The 19,155-nt window shown below is 40.0% G+C and overlaps 1 protein-coding gene across 3 annotated transcripts in view; it reads left to right on the forward strand.

Annotated features, from left to right (window-relative positions):
* The window catches only part of Bod1l1 (biorientation of chromosomes in cell division 1 like 1), a 46,116-nt gene that overhangs the window by 6,050 nt on the left and 20,911 nt on the right, over positions 1 to 19,155 (forward strand). For all 3 annotated transcript variants that reach the window (XM_070012268.1, XM_070012266.1, XM_070012269.1), the window contains exons 3-10: positions 3,619 to 3,809; positions 4,529 to 5,143; positions 6,380 to 6,529; positions 8,484 to 8,650; positions 9,850 to 9,961; positions 10,549 to 10,687; positions 11,456 to 11,528; positions 12,746 to 18,758. In XM_070012268.1, the coding sequence (XP_069868369.1) occupies positions 3,619 to 3,809; positions 4,529 to 5,143; positions 6,380 to 6,529; positions 8,484 to 8,650; positions 9,850 to 9,961; positions 10,549 to 10,687; positions 11,456 to 11,528; positions 12,746 to 18,758 (7,460 nt within the window). The remainder of the gene's footprint in view (positions 1 to 3,618; positions 3,810 to 4,528; positions 5,144 to 6,379; positions 6,530 to 8,483; positions 8,651 to 9,849; positions 9,962 to 10,548; positions 10,688 to 11,455; positions 11,529 to 12,745; positions 18,759 to 19,155) is intronic.

The raw sequence follows: 19,155 nt of genomic DNA on the forward strand, positions 1-19,155 counted from the left end.
TCAGCTTCAATGCAGCTAACCATCTGATGCAGTATAATTTTGTAGTACAGCCTAATCACATTTCTCCTTGCGGATTTGAAAAGACCAAACATTTGAAACCCTATAGAAATGTCTGAAAGAAATAACACGCTAAAAAAAAAAACTGAGATAATACACTTAATTGTTCTTATTTTACAAATAAAGACACTATTAAAAATCACTGAAATTAAAACTTCTCCCCTGATCTGAGACCAGCCTCAAATAGAGCTGCTCCCTTTTGACTTTTGCATTTTACTGATTTTTAAGTCTTCTATGTAGTAACACAGAGGGGGAAAAGGGTTTGTTTAGATCTGTGAGTCATTTTGTGTGAACATAGGAGAAAAGAGTAAGAGCTGAAATGTTTAAAAATCCTGGGGAAAAAACCAGATTTATTCCAAAAAAGTATTTTTGATTTACAGTCTTGTACTTGTTTTTTGAATATAACATATTTGCCACGACAAAAAGATCTATCCCAGCCTCCACCTCCCAAACGGATATGTTATTTAAAGAATACCTAGTCTTCCTGCTTTGACAAATATTTATATTTAAGCACATTTTTGAAAATGAAATGTAACTTTTAAACTGACAGTCCATTTTATACCTGCCCTCTCTTAATTTCCCTCTTGTCACATAGGAATCAAAAGCCAATGTAGTGTGATATTCCAAGCTGCAGGAAGACCCAGAAATAAAAATTCACACCTCAAAAGACCCATTTATCCACATGTAATACTAGAATCCAGGAACCTGGGGGCTTGGACTGTGTCTCCTTGTAAATAAAAGGAGAGGGAACTTTACAGTAGCTGTGTTGTCTGCATTTTAAAGGCTGAGGGACCTGTGAAAGACTCTTGGTAAGATCAAAAGACACCATTAGAGGACTGCATAATAACAGCCATTAGAGAAAAGTAAAAGCTGTTTCCAGAAGAAGAGACTAGAAGGTGTCTGTTGGTGTCCGGTTGAGATGGTTACTCATTTCCACAAAGGCAGTCAGGAAAAGTTACCCAAACACCATAGGAACTGGAACATTACTGACGTTGTGCATGTATGCATACACTCATACACACACATTTATACAGGATCATACTGATTATACAACGCTTTCATATAATGCTCTGCCTAGCAAGACCTTGCCACAAAAATCCACAGCAAAGAGAAAACTTCCTTAAAGAAAAAGCTTATCTAGATATATGCAAAGTGATGATGTAGGGCCAACCAGCCCATGTAAATACGTAATTTCTGTTTTTCATATGCAGTCATACATATTCTGTTGACTGTTAGGTTGCCATCTGCAGTTGCTATCTAACACTGGTAATTTCAGATGGTTCTGCTAATCCCCTAACTCAGTAGGAGAGAAATATTTATTTTGTTTAGGCATTCGTGTATAAAACAGAATCTGAAAATCCCAGATAACTTTGAGTAATGATCTTAAGAGAATTTAAAAAGACAAGGAGGCAACTTGAACGAGTAAAATGCCAGTTGCCAGGATTTCAGCTTTGCCCTTGAACCCAGAGCTGCGGCTTCTCCCCACTGTGGAGAAGTAGTGATGGCCACGCCATGCCTGCAAGGCAGTGAGCCCACTGAAATAAACCAGTGTGGTCTCAGCTCCCTGCCCTTGCTCCAGAGATTGAGCTTAATGTCTTTTGCTCTCCTGGGACTGGCTTGCTTGACTCTCTTGAGTCATGCCTCCTACCAGCTTTTTTCTGTGTTGGAGATAGAGTCTCATGGACTTAGGTACTGGCTGGCTCCAAACCTCAATACTCTGATCTAAGGCTCCTGAGTAGCTTGTAAAACAGGGACAAGCCATCAGCACCCAGCTGGCTTCTACTTTTGTATAATATCAGCATTGACTTTCATATGAGGAAAACTAAAAGTAATAGTATTTTATTTTTGTATCTTTTTTATTGTAAAAATACTGTGCAGAGGAGTTACAGTTACTATCGAGCATTGTTGCCTCCTCCTTTGTTTTCCCCCAACCATCCCCTCCCTCTAGTATTTTATTTATTTATTGGCAAACAAAAGCAAGACAGGCAGAGAAGAAAAAACAATTATATAGAGTACAAGGATTGTTTTTATTTTATATATACCTTTATACTTAAGCCTTAAATCAGAACTGTTGTATAATTCCTCTTTTTTATTACTTCTCTACTTGCTGCATCTTAGAGGCACTGTTTACAGGATCACCTTTTTTTTTCTTTTTTAATCTTAGAGCAGGTAACCTACTTTATGCCTCATTGGCCCGTTTCTCTCTACGGCCCACATAAATAGGGTCACAAGGTTGCCAAGAAGCCGCAGGAAATGAACAAGCCAATCCATCCTTCACTCTAGACAGAGCTGCATGCATGCATAGCACTTGTCAGCTGTGAGGCCAGACATCTTGCCCATTCTGTAGACGGAGACTCAGTCCTCAGAGCTGGAAATGACTGCCTCTCCCCTCTCACAACACCATTCTGTTCTCTTATTTTGTTCAGATACTTTTTACAGCTTTATTTTTTTTATATTATCCTTGTCACTCTTCTGCTTGCTGCACATAATATTGCTTCAACCTAGAGAACCTTTCTACCCTTTTTACTCAAAAATCAAGACTCAGCCTAAATTCCTTGTCTTTGGTGGAGCGTTCCCAAGTTATCTTGGACATATTGGGTAGTTTCTTTCTACAGTTTCTTCTTTCTACACGATGTATGCTTGTGTCTAGCATTTTGTGTTTTAGTTCTTTGCATCTGCCTCCCAAACCAGAACCAGGGACCAACTCTGTTTTGTAACTGCCTGGGGGTGGTCAGGGTGGCGACTGTTACGGAGAAGGCACTCATAACACAGTTGTTGAACGAATAAGTCATCCACTTTTATAGCAGAAAGATAATAAAAATAAAGCCAGAAGTCTTGAGTTGTGTTTTGTTCTCCTTAGTTTTCTTTCTTTTTTAAAGAGTTGATTAAATTATACTTTGTATATGTTCTTCACTTTTCCTGCAGAGCCTATTATAAAAGACATGTTTCTGTTTTCTAAAAACAACTGTGTTGGAGCTGAAGGTATAGCTCAAATGGTACAACTCCTCCCTACCAAGAAGAAGGCAGAGTTCAAACGCCTGAATTGAAGCAGGGTAGGGGTAGTTATTTGAAGAGTCCATGGATTTATTTTAGATCCAGAACTCTAGTGACTATCCCTGCTTGCTATTGTCAGGGTGGTAAGAAAAGTATTGCTCATTTTTCTGGTCTGCAGTACTGTTGCCTGCTCTTTTTTGTTTGGTTCTGTTCTTCTTTTGTTTTATTTTGTTTACAGTAATTGAACCCAGGGCTTGCGTATGCCCCTGAGCTATATTCCAGTTCAGGTCTAAAAGTGTTCTTGTCTTATTTTGTTGGGTGTTTTTATTTTTTGACCAGTAACACAATGATGGGATATTTACAAACTTTAATATAGTATAGTATACCAAAGTACCACCTAGCATGAAACTTATTGTCCATTGCCTATACTTTCTACATCCAGGTGAATGGATTGGGGCCATTTAAAGAAGAATATATATGACCAATATATTTTTATTTTGCTTTTAGTCATTAATGTAGTTATTTAAACTATTTCTTTCTTTTTCTGTAAAATATCCCATATTTCAGATCAGGAATGCTGGAATCTGGTATCGATCGAATTATTTCTCAGGTTGTGGATCCAAAGATCAACCACACATTCAGACCTCAGGTAGAGAAAGCTGTGCATGAGTTTTTGGCCACACTAAATCACAAAGAGGAAGCAAGCAGCAGCACGGTCCCGGATGATGAGAAACCAGACTCTTCTGTCACTACACAAGGTGCTTTGCTTTTACTCGTTGTCAGTTCCATTACTTTTCATCTTGAACCCAGTATGAAGTTATATTTGGTTCTTTAAAGCATTTTCTATTTGCCTACTCTACTGAGGCTGTAATTACCTTAAATAATACCCAAATTCCTCAACTGGCTTTTTTTTTTCAGTATATCATAAAATAATGAGCATTTTAGTAGCAGGGTGTATGTGTTTGTGTGTGTGTGTGTGTGTTACAGTGGAAGAGCTAAGGTAATTACAAAAGACATTCTTGGGGCTGGGAAGTTGGCTGAACGGTAGAGCGCTCGCCTTGCATGCTTGAGGCCCTGGGTTCGATTCCTCAGCACCACATAAGCAAAAAGAAAAAAGCCGGAAGTGCTGCTGTGGCTCAAGTGGTAGAGCGCTAGCCTTGAGCTGAAGAGCTGAGGGACAGCGCCCAGGCCCAGAGTTCAGGCCCCACAACCGGACCCCCCCCCCCCAAAAAAAAAAAGGACATTCTTCTCTGGGAACTAAACTATTCTCAGATTTGCCAGTGCCCTTCCAAAGACACTGTGTGTGCTGACAGTAGAGAGGTCTGAATGCGAATGCTAGCACTGGCACCTGAAATCTGTAAGCACATAAATGGTCTGCACACACATGCATTTTACAGCAAGATGAGCATGGCATTGATTGAGCACAGGTGGTTAGCTTCTGTATCAATGTTTTCAAAATTTATCTTTTCTTCTTAAGGTGCCCCTGCTCCTGGGTCCAGTGCCAATGTCGCCAATGATGCCATGTCGATCCTGGAAACCATAACTTCTCTTAACCAGGAAGCCAGTGCTGCCCGGGCCTCGACAGAAACGTCCAATGCTAAGAACAGTGAGAGAGTATCAAAGAAACTCTCCGTTCAGCCAAGCACTGACCTTAGCGCTGACAAAGAGAGGATGTTAGAGGACATGGCTGATCAAGAAAAGGCAGTACCTGACTCTGGAGGGGAAACCCTAGAAACTGCCCTAAAGTCTGAAGAACTTAGTGATCCTCCCTGCCAAGCTGAAGAAGTTAAAAATCACACAAAAGAGAATAATGGCTTAATTCTGCTAAACAAGGATGTTCAACAGGAAATCAGTGACCAAAAGAACAAATCCACAGACAAAACTGAAAAAAAATCAGACAGCAGTGAAAAGGGAGAAAGAAAGAAAGACAAGAAAGAAAAGTTTGAAAAGAAATTTGATCATTCCAAAAGGAATGAAGATATACAAAAAGTAAAAGATGAGAAACAAGCAAAGGACAAAGAAGTAGAGAGTTCAAAACCTCCTTCAGAAAAGAATACTAGTAAAGCTAAAACTGTTGAAGGAACAAAAGAAGGTATATTAAAAACTTCCAAAACTACAACAATGTAAAGAGCATAAAGTGGAATAGAGGGGAAGTAACAAGTTTGGCTTCAAATTTTAACTATTCAGTAGATACTTTTATTTCAAAACTCTGAAAACTTTTATTTTTCTTTAAAGAAATAGAAGTAATAAATTGCTGGGCCCTAGTGGCCCACAGCTGTAATCCCAGCTACTAAGGAGGCTGAGATCTGAAGATCCTGGTTCAAAGCCAGCCAGGCACAAAAGTCTATGAGACTCTTATCTCCAATGAACCACCAGAAAACCAAAAGTGGTACTGTGGCTCAAGTGGTAGAGTGCTAGCCTTGAGCTAAAGAGCTAAAGGGACAGTGCCCAGAATTCAAGCCCTACAACCAACAAATAAAAATAAAAAGAAATGGAAATAATAAATATAAATAAATTGGGCACAGAGGGGTCACATCTATAGTCCCAGCTCTGTGGGAAATATAACTTAAAGGAATGAATTCAGGTATAGCCTGGGGTAGGGGAAGAATTAGCTCAGAGAATATGCTAGACATAATGGTGCATGCCTGTATAATCCAAGTTAAGAGAATTGAAGTTCAAGGCTGGCCCCGCCAAAAGCACAGGATTTTATCTGAAGTCTCTGAATTCAAAACCCCAATATTGCCAAGGTGAAACCTCCCCTGGAAAAAGCAGCAACAACTATGTAATGTCTTTTCTATAAGGATATGTCTATTCACAGAAAAAGTTAACAAAGTATAGACTTCATAATTCTTCTTATACCTTGTTCACATATTCCAAGCAACCTCAGTGGTATTCCTAATCTTTACATTATTAGGTAAGAAATAGTTACAGGAAATTTGGTTTTATATGTGTCATTTATTTACATTTATATATACCTTGTTTAATAGTTTAATTTCTTTTTTATTTTTCTTGTCAGTCATGGGGCTAGAACTCTGGGCTTGGGCGCTGTCCCCCAGCTCTTCAGCTCAAGGCAAGCGCTCTACCACTTGAGCCACAGCACCACTTCCGGTTTTCTGGTAGTTTATTGGAGATAAGAGTCTCACAGATTTTCGTGCCTGGGCTGGCTTTGAACTGCAATCCTCAGATCTCAGCCTCCTGAGTATCTAGGATTACAGGCATGAGCCACCCAATATATATTTAAAGCATAAATTTCAGTATAATTTAGGAACTGGGCTTTGAATATATTCTTATAACAGGTGTTTTATTTTCTCTTATTTTCTCCTTGAAGATTGCTCTTTGATAGATTCTGATGTGGATGGACTTACCGACATTACAGTTAGTTCTGTTCATACCAGTGATCTTTCGTCTTTTGAAGAAGACACTGAGGAGGAGGTTATAATGTCTGATAGCATGGAAGAAGGAGAGATTGCATCTGATGGTAAAGCATTTTACCTAACAAGGCCTCTGTTTACCTTTATAAGTATATTCTAATGGCTATTTCCTGAGGCATAAGGTAGCATAATAGAGCTTGAGACTTTATTTGGAAGATTTCTTTCTGTCCTAGCCCCAGTATTGTCTGTCTGAGCAACCTTGGTGAGTTACTAACCCTCAGCAACCTGTGGTTATCCCATTTCTTGTCTCCATCCTCTGGGACTTATTACAGGATTGAGGCAAGGTAATATGAAAATGGCATTTTTGTGTCTGTGACATTTAGAGAAAAGCACTATTTACAAAACCACCCTCAAGTCTGGCATCAGTTGCAAATTCAGGATCCCAAACCTGCCTTAGATTCTGTAACCACTGGAAGTACTCACAGAACCCATCAAACTCTGATATACAAACTCTGATATGATTTATTACAGCTGAGAGACATATAAAAATTAGGTAAGAGAACAGATAATAGGGCAAAATCCAGGAAAGTTCAAACAAGGAGCTTCCATTTGTCCTCCTTAGGTGCTGTGGACAGCCTTACTTCCTTGGCATCCATACCTGATAATACACCCAGAGTGTTGTCATCTAGAGTTTTGGTCCCCAACTTCTTGGGTCTGAAGAATTATAGTAGACTGTCTCTGTGTCTAATCTTGCCTCTGCCCCTCCAAAGTCAGCCTGATACTTTTAAGACCTAAAGCACTCACCCCAAATTACTTTCTTGATTCTACTCAAGATCGTACCAGGCAGACAGAAGTCCTCCGGTCAGGAACATCGCTTGTAAAGCTTAGAGAAGACCTCCCAGAAGCCGAGGGCAAAAGTTAGAACCCTCTGGTCAAGCTGAATTCAACTTGAGTATTATGCACTTTTTTTTAAAACACCTAATTCTGACAGAGTACTTTGGGTTTCAAAGATGGGTCTATATAAGACCTGTAGTCCTTATCAGTCCTGGAAATAAAGGAACAGGTAAGAAAACGGTACAGTAAGATTTGCCAGTGTGAAGTCACATGGCTCATGAAAGTCAGCACAGAACTCTTAACTTGTGTTTCTAACCTGTACCTCATGTTGCTCCTTACCCCATGGTCAAATTCTGTCTTTAAAATTAAAATTAACCAAAGATTATCTGCCATTTTCTATCCAAGAGCATCTTAAAAATTTGCTTATAGCTTTGGATAGAACACATAGAAAATCAGAGGGAGAAAACATGGAACCTTCTGATACCACAGTTGTTCTTCAATCTCGCCCATCTTTCATTCTTTTGTTTGTATCCAGGAAAAAGTAAAAGACAAGAAGCTGCACAGTGGTAAGTGGTAGGACATGAAAAACAAGTTTATCTTTTTCCTTCCTCCTGTGTTAAAGGGAAACAAATCATCTTCCTAATATAGAGTTCAGTGTACACAGGAAGTACAGGTTCAAATAAATTTGTTCAACCTAGCAGTGATGAAGTAAGTATTCCTCTCAAGTCCATTGACAAACAGCAGTGAACTCGTTGTCAAAAGAACATATAATTGGGTGAAGAAGCATTAGTTTGAGAAGGCTTTAGTACCTGAACTCTTAGGTTCCTGCAGAAGCAAACCAAAAATGGTATAATCAGTAAAGCCATCAGCTCATCAGAAACCACCAATTAACCTCTGACTGGATACTTCCCATTACATCTAGATCATACGCAAATAAGGCAAAGGTCTAGCTGTAACTAATGAAATTATTTACTTTGTTTCTCAGATTAGCCTATAAAAGCACAAGCACCTTATTCAAGCTACTAATACTGATAAAGATAAGAATTTTAGCTTTTAAAATGTTAAGTTTTATACATTTTTATTGTAAAAATACTGTACAGAGGGGTTACAGTTACAATGAGCAAGGTTAAAATTAAATTTCCATATGCACATTGATAACACTTTTGCTGCTTGTACTGCCTACTAGACAGAAATCACAGAAGCACACTTCTATTTACTGTTTTCCAGATGAAGAGAAGAACAAACAGAATAAAACAAAAGCTCAAACTAGTGATTCTAATGAAGGAAAAACAAAAAGCGTGCGGCAAGCTTATGTTCACAAACCATATCTTTATTCAAAGTACTATAGTGATTCTGATGACGAACTTACTGTAGAACAGCGGCGACAGTCTATTGTAAGTCCTGTTCGATCTCATATTGTTTTTGTCTACTGCATTAGGTTGACAAATTCACATATTCTGTGTATAAGTAGACATATTTGTTTTACCTTCAGAAGCCTTATCATTTAACCAGCTAGAGTAGAAATGTGTGACAGAGGTATTTATATTCTTGTTACTGATACAAGTGAGTAGTAAGTGGTACGAAAATGTTTGGATCAGTGTGGATCAAGTCATGTAAAGATATGCATTATGCAGCCATTAATATTGCATTTATAGTGAAATGCAACCCACTATTTCTTGGATTTGAAAAGGCTTTGAATTACAAAATGTGACATTGAATTATGAATGTTTTTAAAGAAAATTTTTATCCCATCGTATCTAAACAGCAGACTTCAATTTGTGAAACATTAAATATGAAATACGAATACAAGTTTTCACTGGTTTAAAAAATGAGAACAGCCGGGCATCAGTGCCTCATACCTTAATCCTAGCTACTCAGAAGGCTGAGATCTGAAGATCATGGTTCAAAGCCTGCCTGGGAAGAAAAGTCCATGAGACTCTTAACTCCAGTAAACCACCAAAAATCCAGAAGTGGTGCTGTGGCTCAAGTGGTAGAGCGCTTGCCTTGAGCTGAAGCACTCAGGGACAGCGCCCAGGCCCAGAGGTCAAGCCCCATGACCAACAACAAAAAACAAAAAATTAAAGTCTAAAGTCTGGATCCCACCAAGTCAAAGTTGTAGAACTAGCCTGCTACTTGAATTTGTATTTCAGTTTCTGTAAGAACAATTGAAAATTCATGGAGACCTACCTATATACATGTGATGCTTCATACTTTCATAGCTTTCTTTTTATTAGAAAAAAAACAATATTTTTAACTACTATCTCTCACAATCATACCTTTCCAATTCTTTAAACAAACGGCTTTCTTAAAACAATGGAAAGTTTTCATGTCTGCCTCTTGTTCTTTTGATAGCTTCTGAATTAAAGCATACACATAAGTATGTATGTCTTTCATAGATCCCCATAATTTGTATGAACAACTGAAGAACAGACTAAAACACTTATGGTCCTTAGGATTGAGCCTAGGAGCTCACACATGATAGAAAAACTCTTACCATTGAACCTATACCCCAGGCCTAAAACGTCTTGGAGATTTTCTTTCAAAGTGCTTTTGCTATTGCATAATAATCTATCAGGGTATTTTATGGGTTTAGGCTAAAGAAAAAGAAGAGAGGCTCTTACGAAGGCAAATTAATAGAGAGAAACTTGAAGAAAAACGAAAACAGAAAGCAGAAAAGACAAAGTCTTCCAAAGTCAAGAATCAAGGTATAGCAGATAATTTTATTATATTGAACTGTAATAATAGGTTAATTTCACATTGTTCTTACACTACTTATAAAATGATCTATTCTCAAGTGTGGAAGATTTCCTTCTTAATCTGGTATTTTTCTTTTTATTGCTACATCTGTTAAGCATTCTATCAGGTCACAAGGTATACCACTGATGAGCTAAAAATTTATTTTCCAGTAATGGTAGAATGAATTATCACTGGGACATGATTGTTACCATAAGTAATAGTGATATTAATGGAATTAGCATATGCTTTATGCTAGTTTGGGAAGGCTTATAGGTGTGGTTGTTTGTTTGCTTTTGTGGCACTGGGGACCAAACCCAGGACCTCATGCATGATAATCATATGCTGTACCACAGAGTTTCACCCCATGATCCCTGTTTGTCCTCATTTCCTTGGTGTATTGCATAAAACGCAATTCAATTGTTTTATGTTGATTCTAGCACAACTTAAGAGCCATTGAATGCCATTTTGCATTTTTATATACTGAGTATAAGATCTTAATGAAAATTAAATAGGACTCTCTTCAGAAATACACTTTGTTAATGGCTTTATTTCCTAGGCAAAAGTAGCATGGACTTAGAAGAATCGTCAACAAAGAGTTTGGAACCTAAAGCCCCTGGAATTAAAGAAGTCCTTAAAGAACGGAAGGTTTTAGAGAAAAAAGTAGCATTAAGCAAAAGAAGAAAAAAAGATTCACGGTACATGTTTTAACAGGCCATGTTCCAATTGTTATACTCTCTTGTCATGCTTTTAGAGGAGATACATTGAAAATAGCAGTAAAAAGTCATACCCTGTATGTGTGTGTTACTGTATACTTTTTAAAGATCTTAAAATTTCATTTTTATTATATTTATATTGCATATTTAAACATGAATATATATACATATATAATTTCAAAATAGTATGTCTTCATTACTTTTGTTATCTGGTAGATGTTTTAGCACTTCTCCCCAGAAAAAGTTTACATGTGTAAATACACAGTTATCCCTAGAGTTTCATAGAATTTATGGATCATCTAGAAGTATGCTAAAAGAATTTCTATTCTAGGATAATGATTGCATCTGTTCTCTAGTCTTTTCACATAGGTATTTTTACCAATATCCCATGCTTCATCCCCTAACTCAGAGTCTATTGTTATTAATATAAGAATTAGACACCAAAGGGAGTCTTGAAAATATGAAGTCATTTGGACATGGCCTACAGTTCTGATGTTATATCAAATTACAATTTTGTAACTTAATTCTAGACTTCAGAATAAGAGAGTTGATAATCTGTAGAATTTGGTAAGAGTTATTACCTCATAAATTTATTAAACTGAATATAAAAGGCCTCCTTACTTAACAGATGATAAAACTTCCCAAATGTGATCCATACTATTCACCTTCAACAAATAAGAAAATTGTTTCCATAAGAAGTTCTTACATTAGATTGAAAGTTCATATCTGACTTTTGTTTCTCCTGTTTAGGAACATTGACGAGAATTCCAAAAAGAAGCAACAGTCTGAAGAAGATTCCAAGGAGACTCTCAAAACAAGTGAGGTATGTCTTAGTAAAACCCTATCTCAAATGTTCTTTGGTCAAATATGTAGCCCTTTGCAGTAAAACTTAAGACTATAATAATTGACCTCCAGATTAAATAAAAACTTACTCCCGTTCTGTTATAACCTGAATTTCTCGATGTTTCCTTTTGGTTAGTTGTGTTTGCTGCAGGGTAAGCACAGAGAGATATTATGGGCAGAATACTAGAACTTGAACTCAGTGTCCCTGAACTTTTTCACTCAAAGCCTGTACTCTCACTTCAGCTACAGCTTCACTTCTGGCTTTTTGATGGCTAATTGCATATGAGTCTCACAGATTGTTCTGCCTGGGCTAGTTTTGATTTTGTAATCCTCAAATCTCAGTCTCCCAAATAACTGGGATTACAAGTGTGCGTCCCTAATGCCCAGCTCATTTCATCTAGATAATAACTACTTCTCTTTTCCTTCCCATACCTAGATTATATTCAGAATTTGACCATGTAAAAATACATCTCTTTCCATTTTGATGATTTTCTTGGGACAAACTTGGCTTTCACTAGATTTGAATCCTTGCTCAAAACATCCATGTTTATAATTCTGTAGCTAAAATATCTTAATATTTCCTGGAAAACCCAATAATATAGTGATTAGTTGTTACGGCACAGTTTAGATTTGAAGGAAGCTTCTTAACTACATGCATAAGCCTCAGGATAACTCTGAAAAGAATCTTTCTTTTTCTTTTTCTTTTTTTTTTTTGGGGGGGGGGTTCCGGTAGTGGGCCTGAACTCTGGACCTGGGCGCTGTCCCTTATCTCTTCAGCTCAAGACTAGCGCTCTACCACTTGAGCCACAGTGCCACTTCCGGCTTTTTTTCCCCCTTGCTTATGTGGTGCTGAGGAATCAAACCCAGGGCCTCATGCATGCAAGGCAAGCGCTCTACCACTGAGCCACCTTCCCAGCCCTGAAAAGAATCTTAATATGTGAATCTGCCTATTTTATAGTGGGAGGAATACTAAGGTCAGAACGAGATCACTAGACTTCCTAGCACAGCTACCTAAAGCCACTGAGCTTCAGCTTCCCTCTGTATAAAAGAGGTTAACATAGACTGCCCTCTAAGGACCAAGTGAAGCGCTTCATAAGTGCCAATACTCAGCATATTAACTGTCTCCAAATATTCAGTTAGAATCTAAAGATTGATTTTTTGTGTGTTTCTCATATTTTAACTTTTGCTTTTGTATAGCACTGTGAAAAGGAAAAGGGATCTTCAAAGGAGCTGAAACATGCCCACGCAAAATGCGAGCCAAGTAAACCTACCCGGAGACTTTCAGAATCTTTGCACTCAGCTGATGAAAACAAAATTGAATCCAAAGTAGAAAGAGAACATAAAAGGCGGACATCTACCCCTGTTGTAACAGAAGGGGCACCAGAAGAAACTGACACCAGAGATGGAAAAAGGCAAGTGGAACGCTCCGAGAGTGGAACAGAAGAAACCCAGAAACAGAAAAGCTCACTTAAAAATGAAAAATATTTAAAGAAAGATGACTCTGAAATTCCACATTTGAAAAATCTACCTAAGAAAGAGATAAAATCTAAAGAGAAGGCTGAAAAAGAAAAAACTCCATCAGAAGAAAAACTATCTACAAAACACAAATACAAGGGTGACAGTGTACATAAAATGGGTGATGAGACTGAACTTCACTCTGAGAAAGGCTTAAAAGTAGAGGAAAATATTCAGAAACAAAATCAACAAACTAAACTTTCTTCAGATGACAAAGCTGAACGAAAGAATAAACATAGAAATGAAAGGAAATTATCAGTGTTGGGCAAAGATGGAAAACCAGTTTCTCAATATATTATAAAAACAGATGAGAATGTGCGTAAAGAAAATAAAAAAGAGAGACATTTATCATCTGAAAAAACTAAGGCAGAACACAAATCCAGGAGATCAAGTGATTCTAAATTACAGAAAGATCCTTCTAGCTCCAAGCAACATGGTGTCACAGTACAGAGAAGAAGCGAAAGTTACTCAGAAGATAAGTGTGAGACAGACTCAACTAATTTAGAAAGTAGTTTAAAATCAGAAGAAGTTGTTCACAAGGATAGGCGAAGAACAAAGAGTTTATTGGATGAAAAACTTACATTGAAGTCTAAATCAAAAAGTCAAAGTAAACAATTAAAAGTTTCTGAAACAGAATTACAAGAAAGTATCACAAAACAAACAATCACTCCAAAACCAGACAAAGAGAAGAACACAGAAGAAACTGAATCAGAAAAACAACGCAAGTCTAAAGTTGAAGACAGACCTTTAGAAGAAGCTGGTGTTGATCATGTGTTAGAGGGTGCACCTTCTTTATCACATAGTACACAGAAAGACTCAAGTCACAGAGCAAAGCTACCAGTGGCAAAGGAAAAATATAAAGGTGATAAAGATTCGAGCTCCTCCCGACTTGAAAGGAAATTATCAGATGGACACAAAAGCAGAAACTTGAAGCACAGCAATAGAGACTTGAAAAAGAAGGAAGAAAACAAACCAGATGATAAGGATGGTAAAGAAGTTGAAAGTAACCATGAAAAGACCAGAGGGAATGGTTCAGTCATAGAAAAAAAGTTAAATAGAAGGTTAAGTGAAAATCGAAGAGGAAGCTTATCACAAGAAATGACCAGAGAAGATAAATTATCAGGAAACACTCCCAGTAGTTCCTCTCTCCTGCGACCAAAAAAAAGTGGTGAAACCACATCAATTCCTGAACAAGAACCAATGGAAGTTGATTCTGAGGCAGTTGTTGAAAATGTATTTGAAGGCTCTAAAACTCAAGATAGCAGCCATAATAGTTCCCAGCAAGACTTTGGGTCTGACCTTGCTACAAAACCAAAAACTACCACAGTTCTCAAAGATGAATTAAGAACTTCTGTAGTAGATTCAAAAACGGCAACTGCAGCCTGTAAATCAGGCCGTGGAGTGGGAATTACTAGCAATCCTGAAAAGCATGCTGACCATAACAGCACCTTAACCAAGAAATTGCATGTTCAGCATGCTGTCTCTAAACCAAATCCTGGGGAGAAAGAGTCCGTTCAGCGAGGAGCTCATGAAGTGAATGCAGGCTCAGAGACAAGTCTCAAAATGTTCTCTAATGCCCTGTCAGAAAGCGAGAGAGTACAGAACTTGAAAAGCACATCCAGTCCTACTGAAGAACATACTAGTCAAGAAGACACTGCTCTTGAACATTCCATAGACTTAAATCCCTCACTAGCCTTAGGTTCAGTGAGTGTTTTGCCTCAGAAAGAATCTGGTTCAGAACTGATTTCTCCTTTGGGCAGAACTGTTTTAGAAGGTGGCATAGCCAGCACCTCCCTTACCGATCCCTCTGATACCACTAACCAAAGTTTGCCTGTTAGGAAATCAGAAGTCCCTAGGACAAGTTATGGCAAAGAAAGTGGTGATGCTTCCACAGTAGATTTATCAGGAAAATCAAGCATAGCTGGCAAAAAACACATTTCAGAAGATCACCGGGCCACTCTGTTAGACAGTAAACAAGGGAAAGCAAATATTAGTGTTGCTCACAAGTCAACAGACATGATGGTAGAAAATGAGAATGTTGTCAAAGAATCTGGCTTTGTGGATGTGGCCAAGAAAGAAATTGACTTAAATACAGAACTCAGTTTAAAGCAGACAGCCATGGAAAAGGACAAGAAGGGTGACATTACTGTTAATCCTGTGGTAGGCATAAGAAGAGGAAAAGATGCTGAAACAGATGGACTTAGGCATAAAGATTCAGTTGAAATGGAAACTCTATCAACTGATGTTCAGAAGAAGACTGAAAACAGTGAGGTAAATACCAGTGGTCCCTCAGTGTCTGAGCAAAGGAATGGGAAAACTCCAAAAGTGGCTGATGGTTCTGGTAGAGCAGAAGAGACTTCCATTGCTACTAGTACTGAAGAGAAGGACAGAGGCATCTCGTTAAGCCCAGTAAAGGCTGGGGATGCCACCACTTCATTAAAAAACACAAAGAGGGGAGTGGCTTTGCCTTGCACCAGCATTGAGGCGGATGAAGGCTTTATAATAGGTACACATCCCAGAAACAATCCCCTAGGGGCTGGAGTGGAAGCCAGTGAATGCACCATTTTTGCTGCAGCGGAAGAAGGTGGGGGTGTTGTCACAGAAGGATTTGCAGAAAGCGAAACTTTCCTCACAAGTACCAAGGAGGGAGAAAGTAGAGAGTGTACTGTGGCTGAATCAGAAGACAGAGCAGCAGGCGCTGTGTCTGCCAATACATTGAAAACAGAAGTTGATGTAAACAGCGCTGTGACAGAGGAAAAAGATGATGCCGTAACCAGTGCAGGTTCAGAAGAAAAGTGTGATGGTTCTTCAAGTAGAGACTCAGAAATCATTGAGGGGACTGTTGTTTTCATTAATGAAGTTGAAAGCGATGGAGCAGTTACAAGTGCTGGGACAGAAATACAAGCAGGATCTGTGAGCAGTGAAGAACTCCTTGGGTTCCAGGGAAAAAGGACACGGATGGATTTCAAAAAAGAAACAGAGGGTACTGTGACATGTACAGGAGCAGAAGGCAGAAATGATAACTTTGTTATCTGCCCAGTGACTGGGGCCGAGCCCCAGGAGGAGCATATTGTTACAGGTGCCGATGTGGTCCAGGTAGATAATAACATACCCCCTGGGACAAGCTCCATCCCCAGCAGAGATGGTTCTGGAAATGACAGTATGGAAGGTGAGAGCGCAGTCACTAGCACAGGCATAACAGAAGAAGATGGAGAAGGGCCAGCAAGTTGCACTGGCTTGGAAGACAGCAGCGAAGGGTACGCAATAAGTTCTGAGACTGAAGAAAGTGGAGAGAGTGCGATGGGCAGCACAGTAGCCAAAGATAACACTGATGTACCCTTAGTGGCCACCAGTCCTTGTGACGATGAGGACATTGTGACCAGTACAGGTGCAAAAGAAGAAGATGATGAAGGGGAAGGTGTCGTGACTAGTACGGGAAGAGGAAATGAAATTGGCCATGCTTCAACCTGCACAGGGATAGGAGAAGAAATTTGTGAGAGTGCAGAAGGGGAAGATAGTCAGATTGGTCCTACAGTAGAGCGCATGGACATAGAAGTCGGAGCAACTGTCATGAGTGCAAATGAAAGTAATATTGATAGCATGAGCGGCTCAGAGAAGGAAATCAAAGAGGTAGAGATCTGCTCCAGTGCCAAAGGGATTGTCGAGAGCAGCGTGACCAGTGCAGCTGCAGGCAAGAGTGACATGGCCCCAGTTCCAGAAGGCCCCATGACTAGTGCAGCTGCTGATCCAACTGATAGTCTACAGAGTAGGAAGGAAAAGGGCGAAGATAGCACTATCACTACTGGCCTGGTCGGGGGCAGTTACGATGTCCTTGTGTCTGGGGCAGTCCCAGAATGTGAAGTTGACCACACGTCACTAAGTGAAAAAGAAGACGAGGGCATCATCACCTCAGTAGAAAATGAAGAGTGTGATGGCCGCATGGCTGCTACAGCCAGCGATATTTCCAACCAAGATAGTTTAGCTGGCAGTAAAAGTCAAGGCAAAGGCTTGATGATTTCTACCAGTACAGCAAATGAGTACACCCCTCAAGTAGGCATAATGGTAGATGCAGGACATTCAAGTACTCTGGGAACTGAAGAAAACACGGAAGGTGCCAGAGAAAAAGCGGAAGAATTTGAGGCCCCAATGCCCAGTGCTGTTTCAGGGAATGAGACTCAACTCACTGCCAGCAGAAGGGAAGAGAAGGACGAGTGTGCCATGATTTCCACGAGCATAGGGGAGGAATTTGAAGTGCCTATCTCCAGCGCAGTAGACATCAAGTGTACTGAACGTCAGCAGCCAGTCGCAACCATTGAGGAGAGAGCTGCAGGCCCAATCCTGGTAAGCACTGAGGACTCTGAGGTGCCTATGCCTAGTGCTCCCACAGAAGTTGAACGCCCTCTTGCCTCAACCAGCAAGGAAGAAAAGGATGAGTGTGCTCTCATTTCCACCAGCATAGCAGAGGAGTATGAGGCCTCAGTTTCTGGTGTAAGTGAAAACGCACCATCTCTTACAGATGGGAGTGCTGTCATCTCCACCAGCTCCGTGGAGGACTGCGAAGGAGCCGTGTCCAGTGCCCCTCACAAAGAAGTCCATCCCTCAGTCACACCAGCAGAGGAGACAAGCGACACTGCCATGATTTCCACGAGCACCTCTGAAGGACGCGAAGCAGTCATGGTTGGTGTTGTCCCTGGGGGTGAGGGTCAGGCCACCAGTGAGAGAGTAGAAGACTCAAGTGATGCGGCTATCATCTCCACCAGCACAGCAGAGTATGTGCCACTGGGTGCTGGCCTCAGCAGTCAGAAGGATAATCAGCCAGCTGCCCACAACTCAGACAGAAATGACCTAGTCACTGTCAGAGTAAGCAAGTGTGAAGTCCCCATGCCCAGCCTCATGACGGAGAGTAATGGTCAGTGTCTTGGACCACTCACAGAAGGCAAAGACACAGGCCCTGTCATGGCAGTGAGCACTGAGGAAGGTCAGGGAAGGCGGCCACTGTACACACCCTCTGTGGGACAAAGCCAGCCGAGTGCTTTATGTGCAAAAGAGAAAGACAGGTATGGGAGGGACTGCCCTGGCCAAGGCCCATTCACAGCAAGAGGACAAAACAGTAGTACTCTACACCTTATAAATCCAGAAGAGAAGAAGGTATTGCTGAGTTCTGTTCACAGTGATGACAGAAACTCGGAGGCCGAGATGGCAGGGGACAATAATTCAACTGGTTGTTCAGCAGAAAAGGTCTTGGAGAAGAGTTCTGACTCACCTGTCCATCTGACAGGACCAGAGCAGACATCCGCAGAAGATCTCTCTCTCAATCATCGCCATTTGGCTGCAATACATACTGGTGCTAAAAAAGCTGACCATGTACCGCTTTCTAAAGGCTCTGGAGCAGAATACCCTACTGAGCAGCAGGCACTTGGGGACAATTTGAAAAGTGCTGCCGGCAAGGGTAGTGTAGGCCAAGAGTCAAAAATTACACCTCCGAACATAGCTAACCTTCCAGCTGCCTGCCAGGTAGCTCCAACAGTGCCGAAAGGTGAAAAGGCTTTAACTCCAAAGAGTGATCACAGTGTCAGAGGGACTGCTGAAGCATCTGCTGAGAAAACAGGACACGGTACTGGCGCAAGGAAGTTACGCCACAGAGAAGGAAACCTGGCAGTCATTGTTCCTGCTGAAGAAAATGTGTGTGACATAGGTGAGAATCTAATTGTATGGCTGCCCTCTACAGTAATACTTAAGGCAATTTTCTAAAAGATGGGCCTGGTTCAGAATGATAGAATATTATTTTCTTGCATAATCTTGAAAAATAATTCTTCAAAGTTGGAAATTGACCTTCTCTTAAAAGAAAAAATGTGTTTAAAAAGTTAAAATTTTAAGCTGGGCACTTGTGGCTCACGCTTGTATTCCTAGCTACTGAAGAGGCTGAGATCTGAGGATTGTGGTCCAAAGCCAGCCAGGCAGGAAAGTCTTGAGACTCTTCGTCTACAATTAACCACTTAAGAGCCTGGAAATGACACTGTGGCTCAAAGTGGTAGAGCACTAGCCTTGAGCACAAAAGCCAATTAGCAAACAAGCCCTGAGTTCAAGCCTCA

This window comes from Dipodomys merriami, unplaced genomic scaffold, assembly GCF_024711535.1.
Source record: "Dipodomys merriami isolate MVZ:Mamm:240054 unplaced genomic scaffold, mDipMer1.0.p SCAF_9, whole genome shotgun sequence".
NCBI classification, from domain to species: Eukaryota; Metazoa; Chordata; class Mammalia; order Rodentia; family Heteromyidae; genus Dipodomys; species Dipodomys merriami.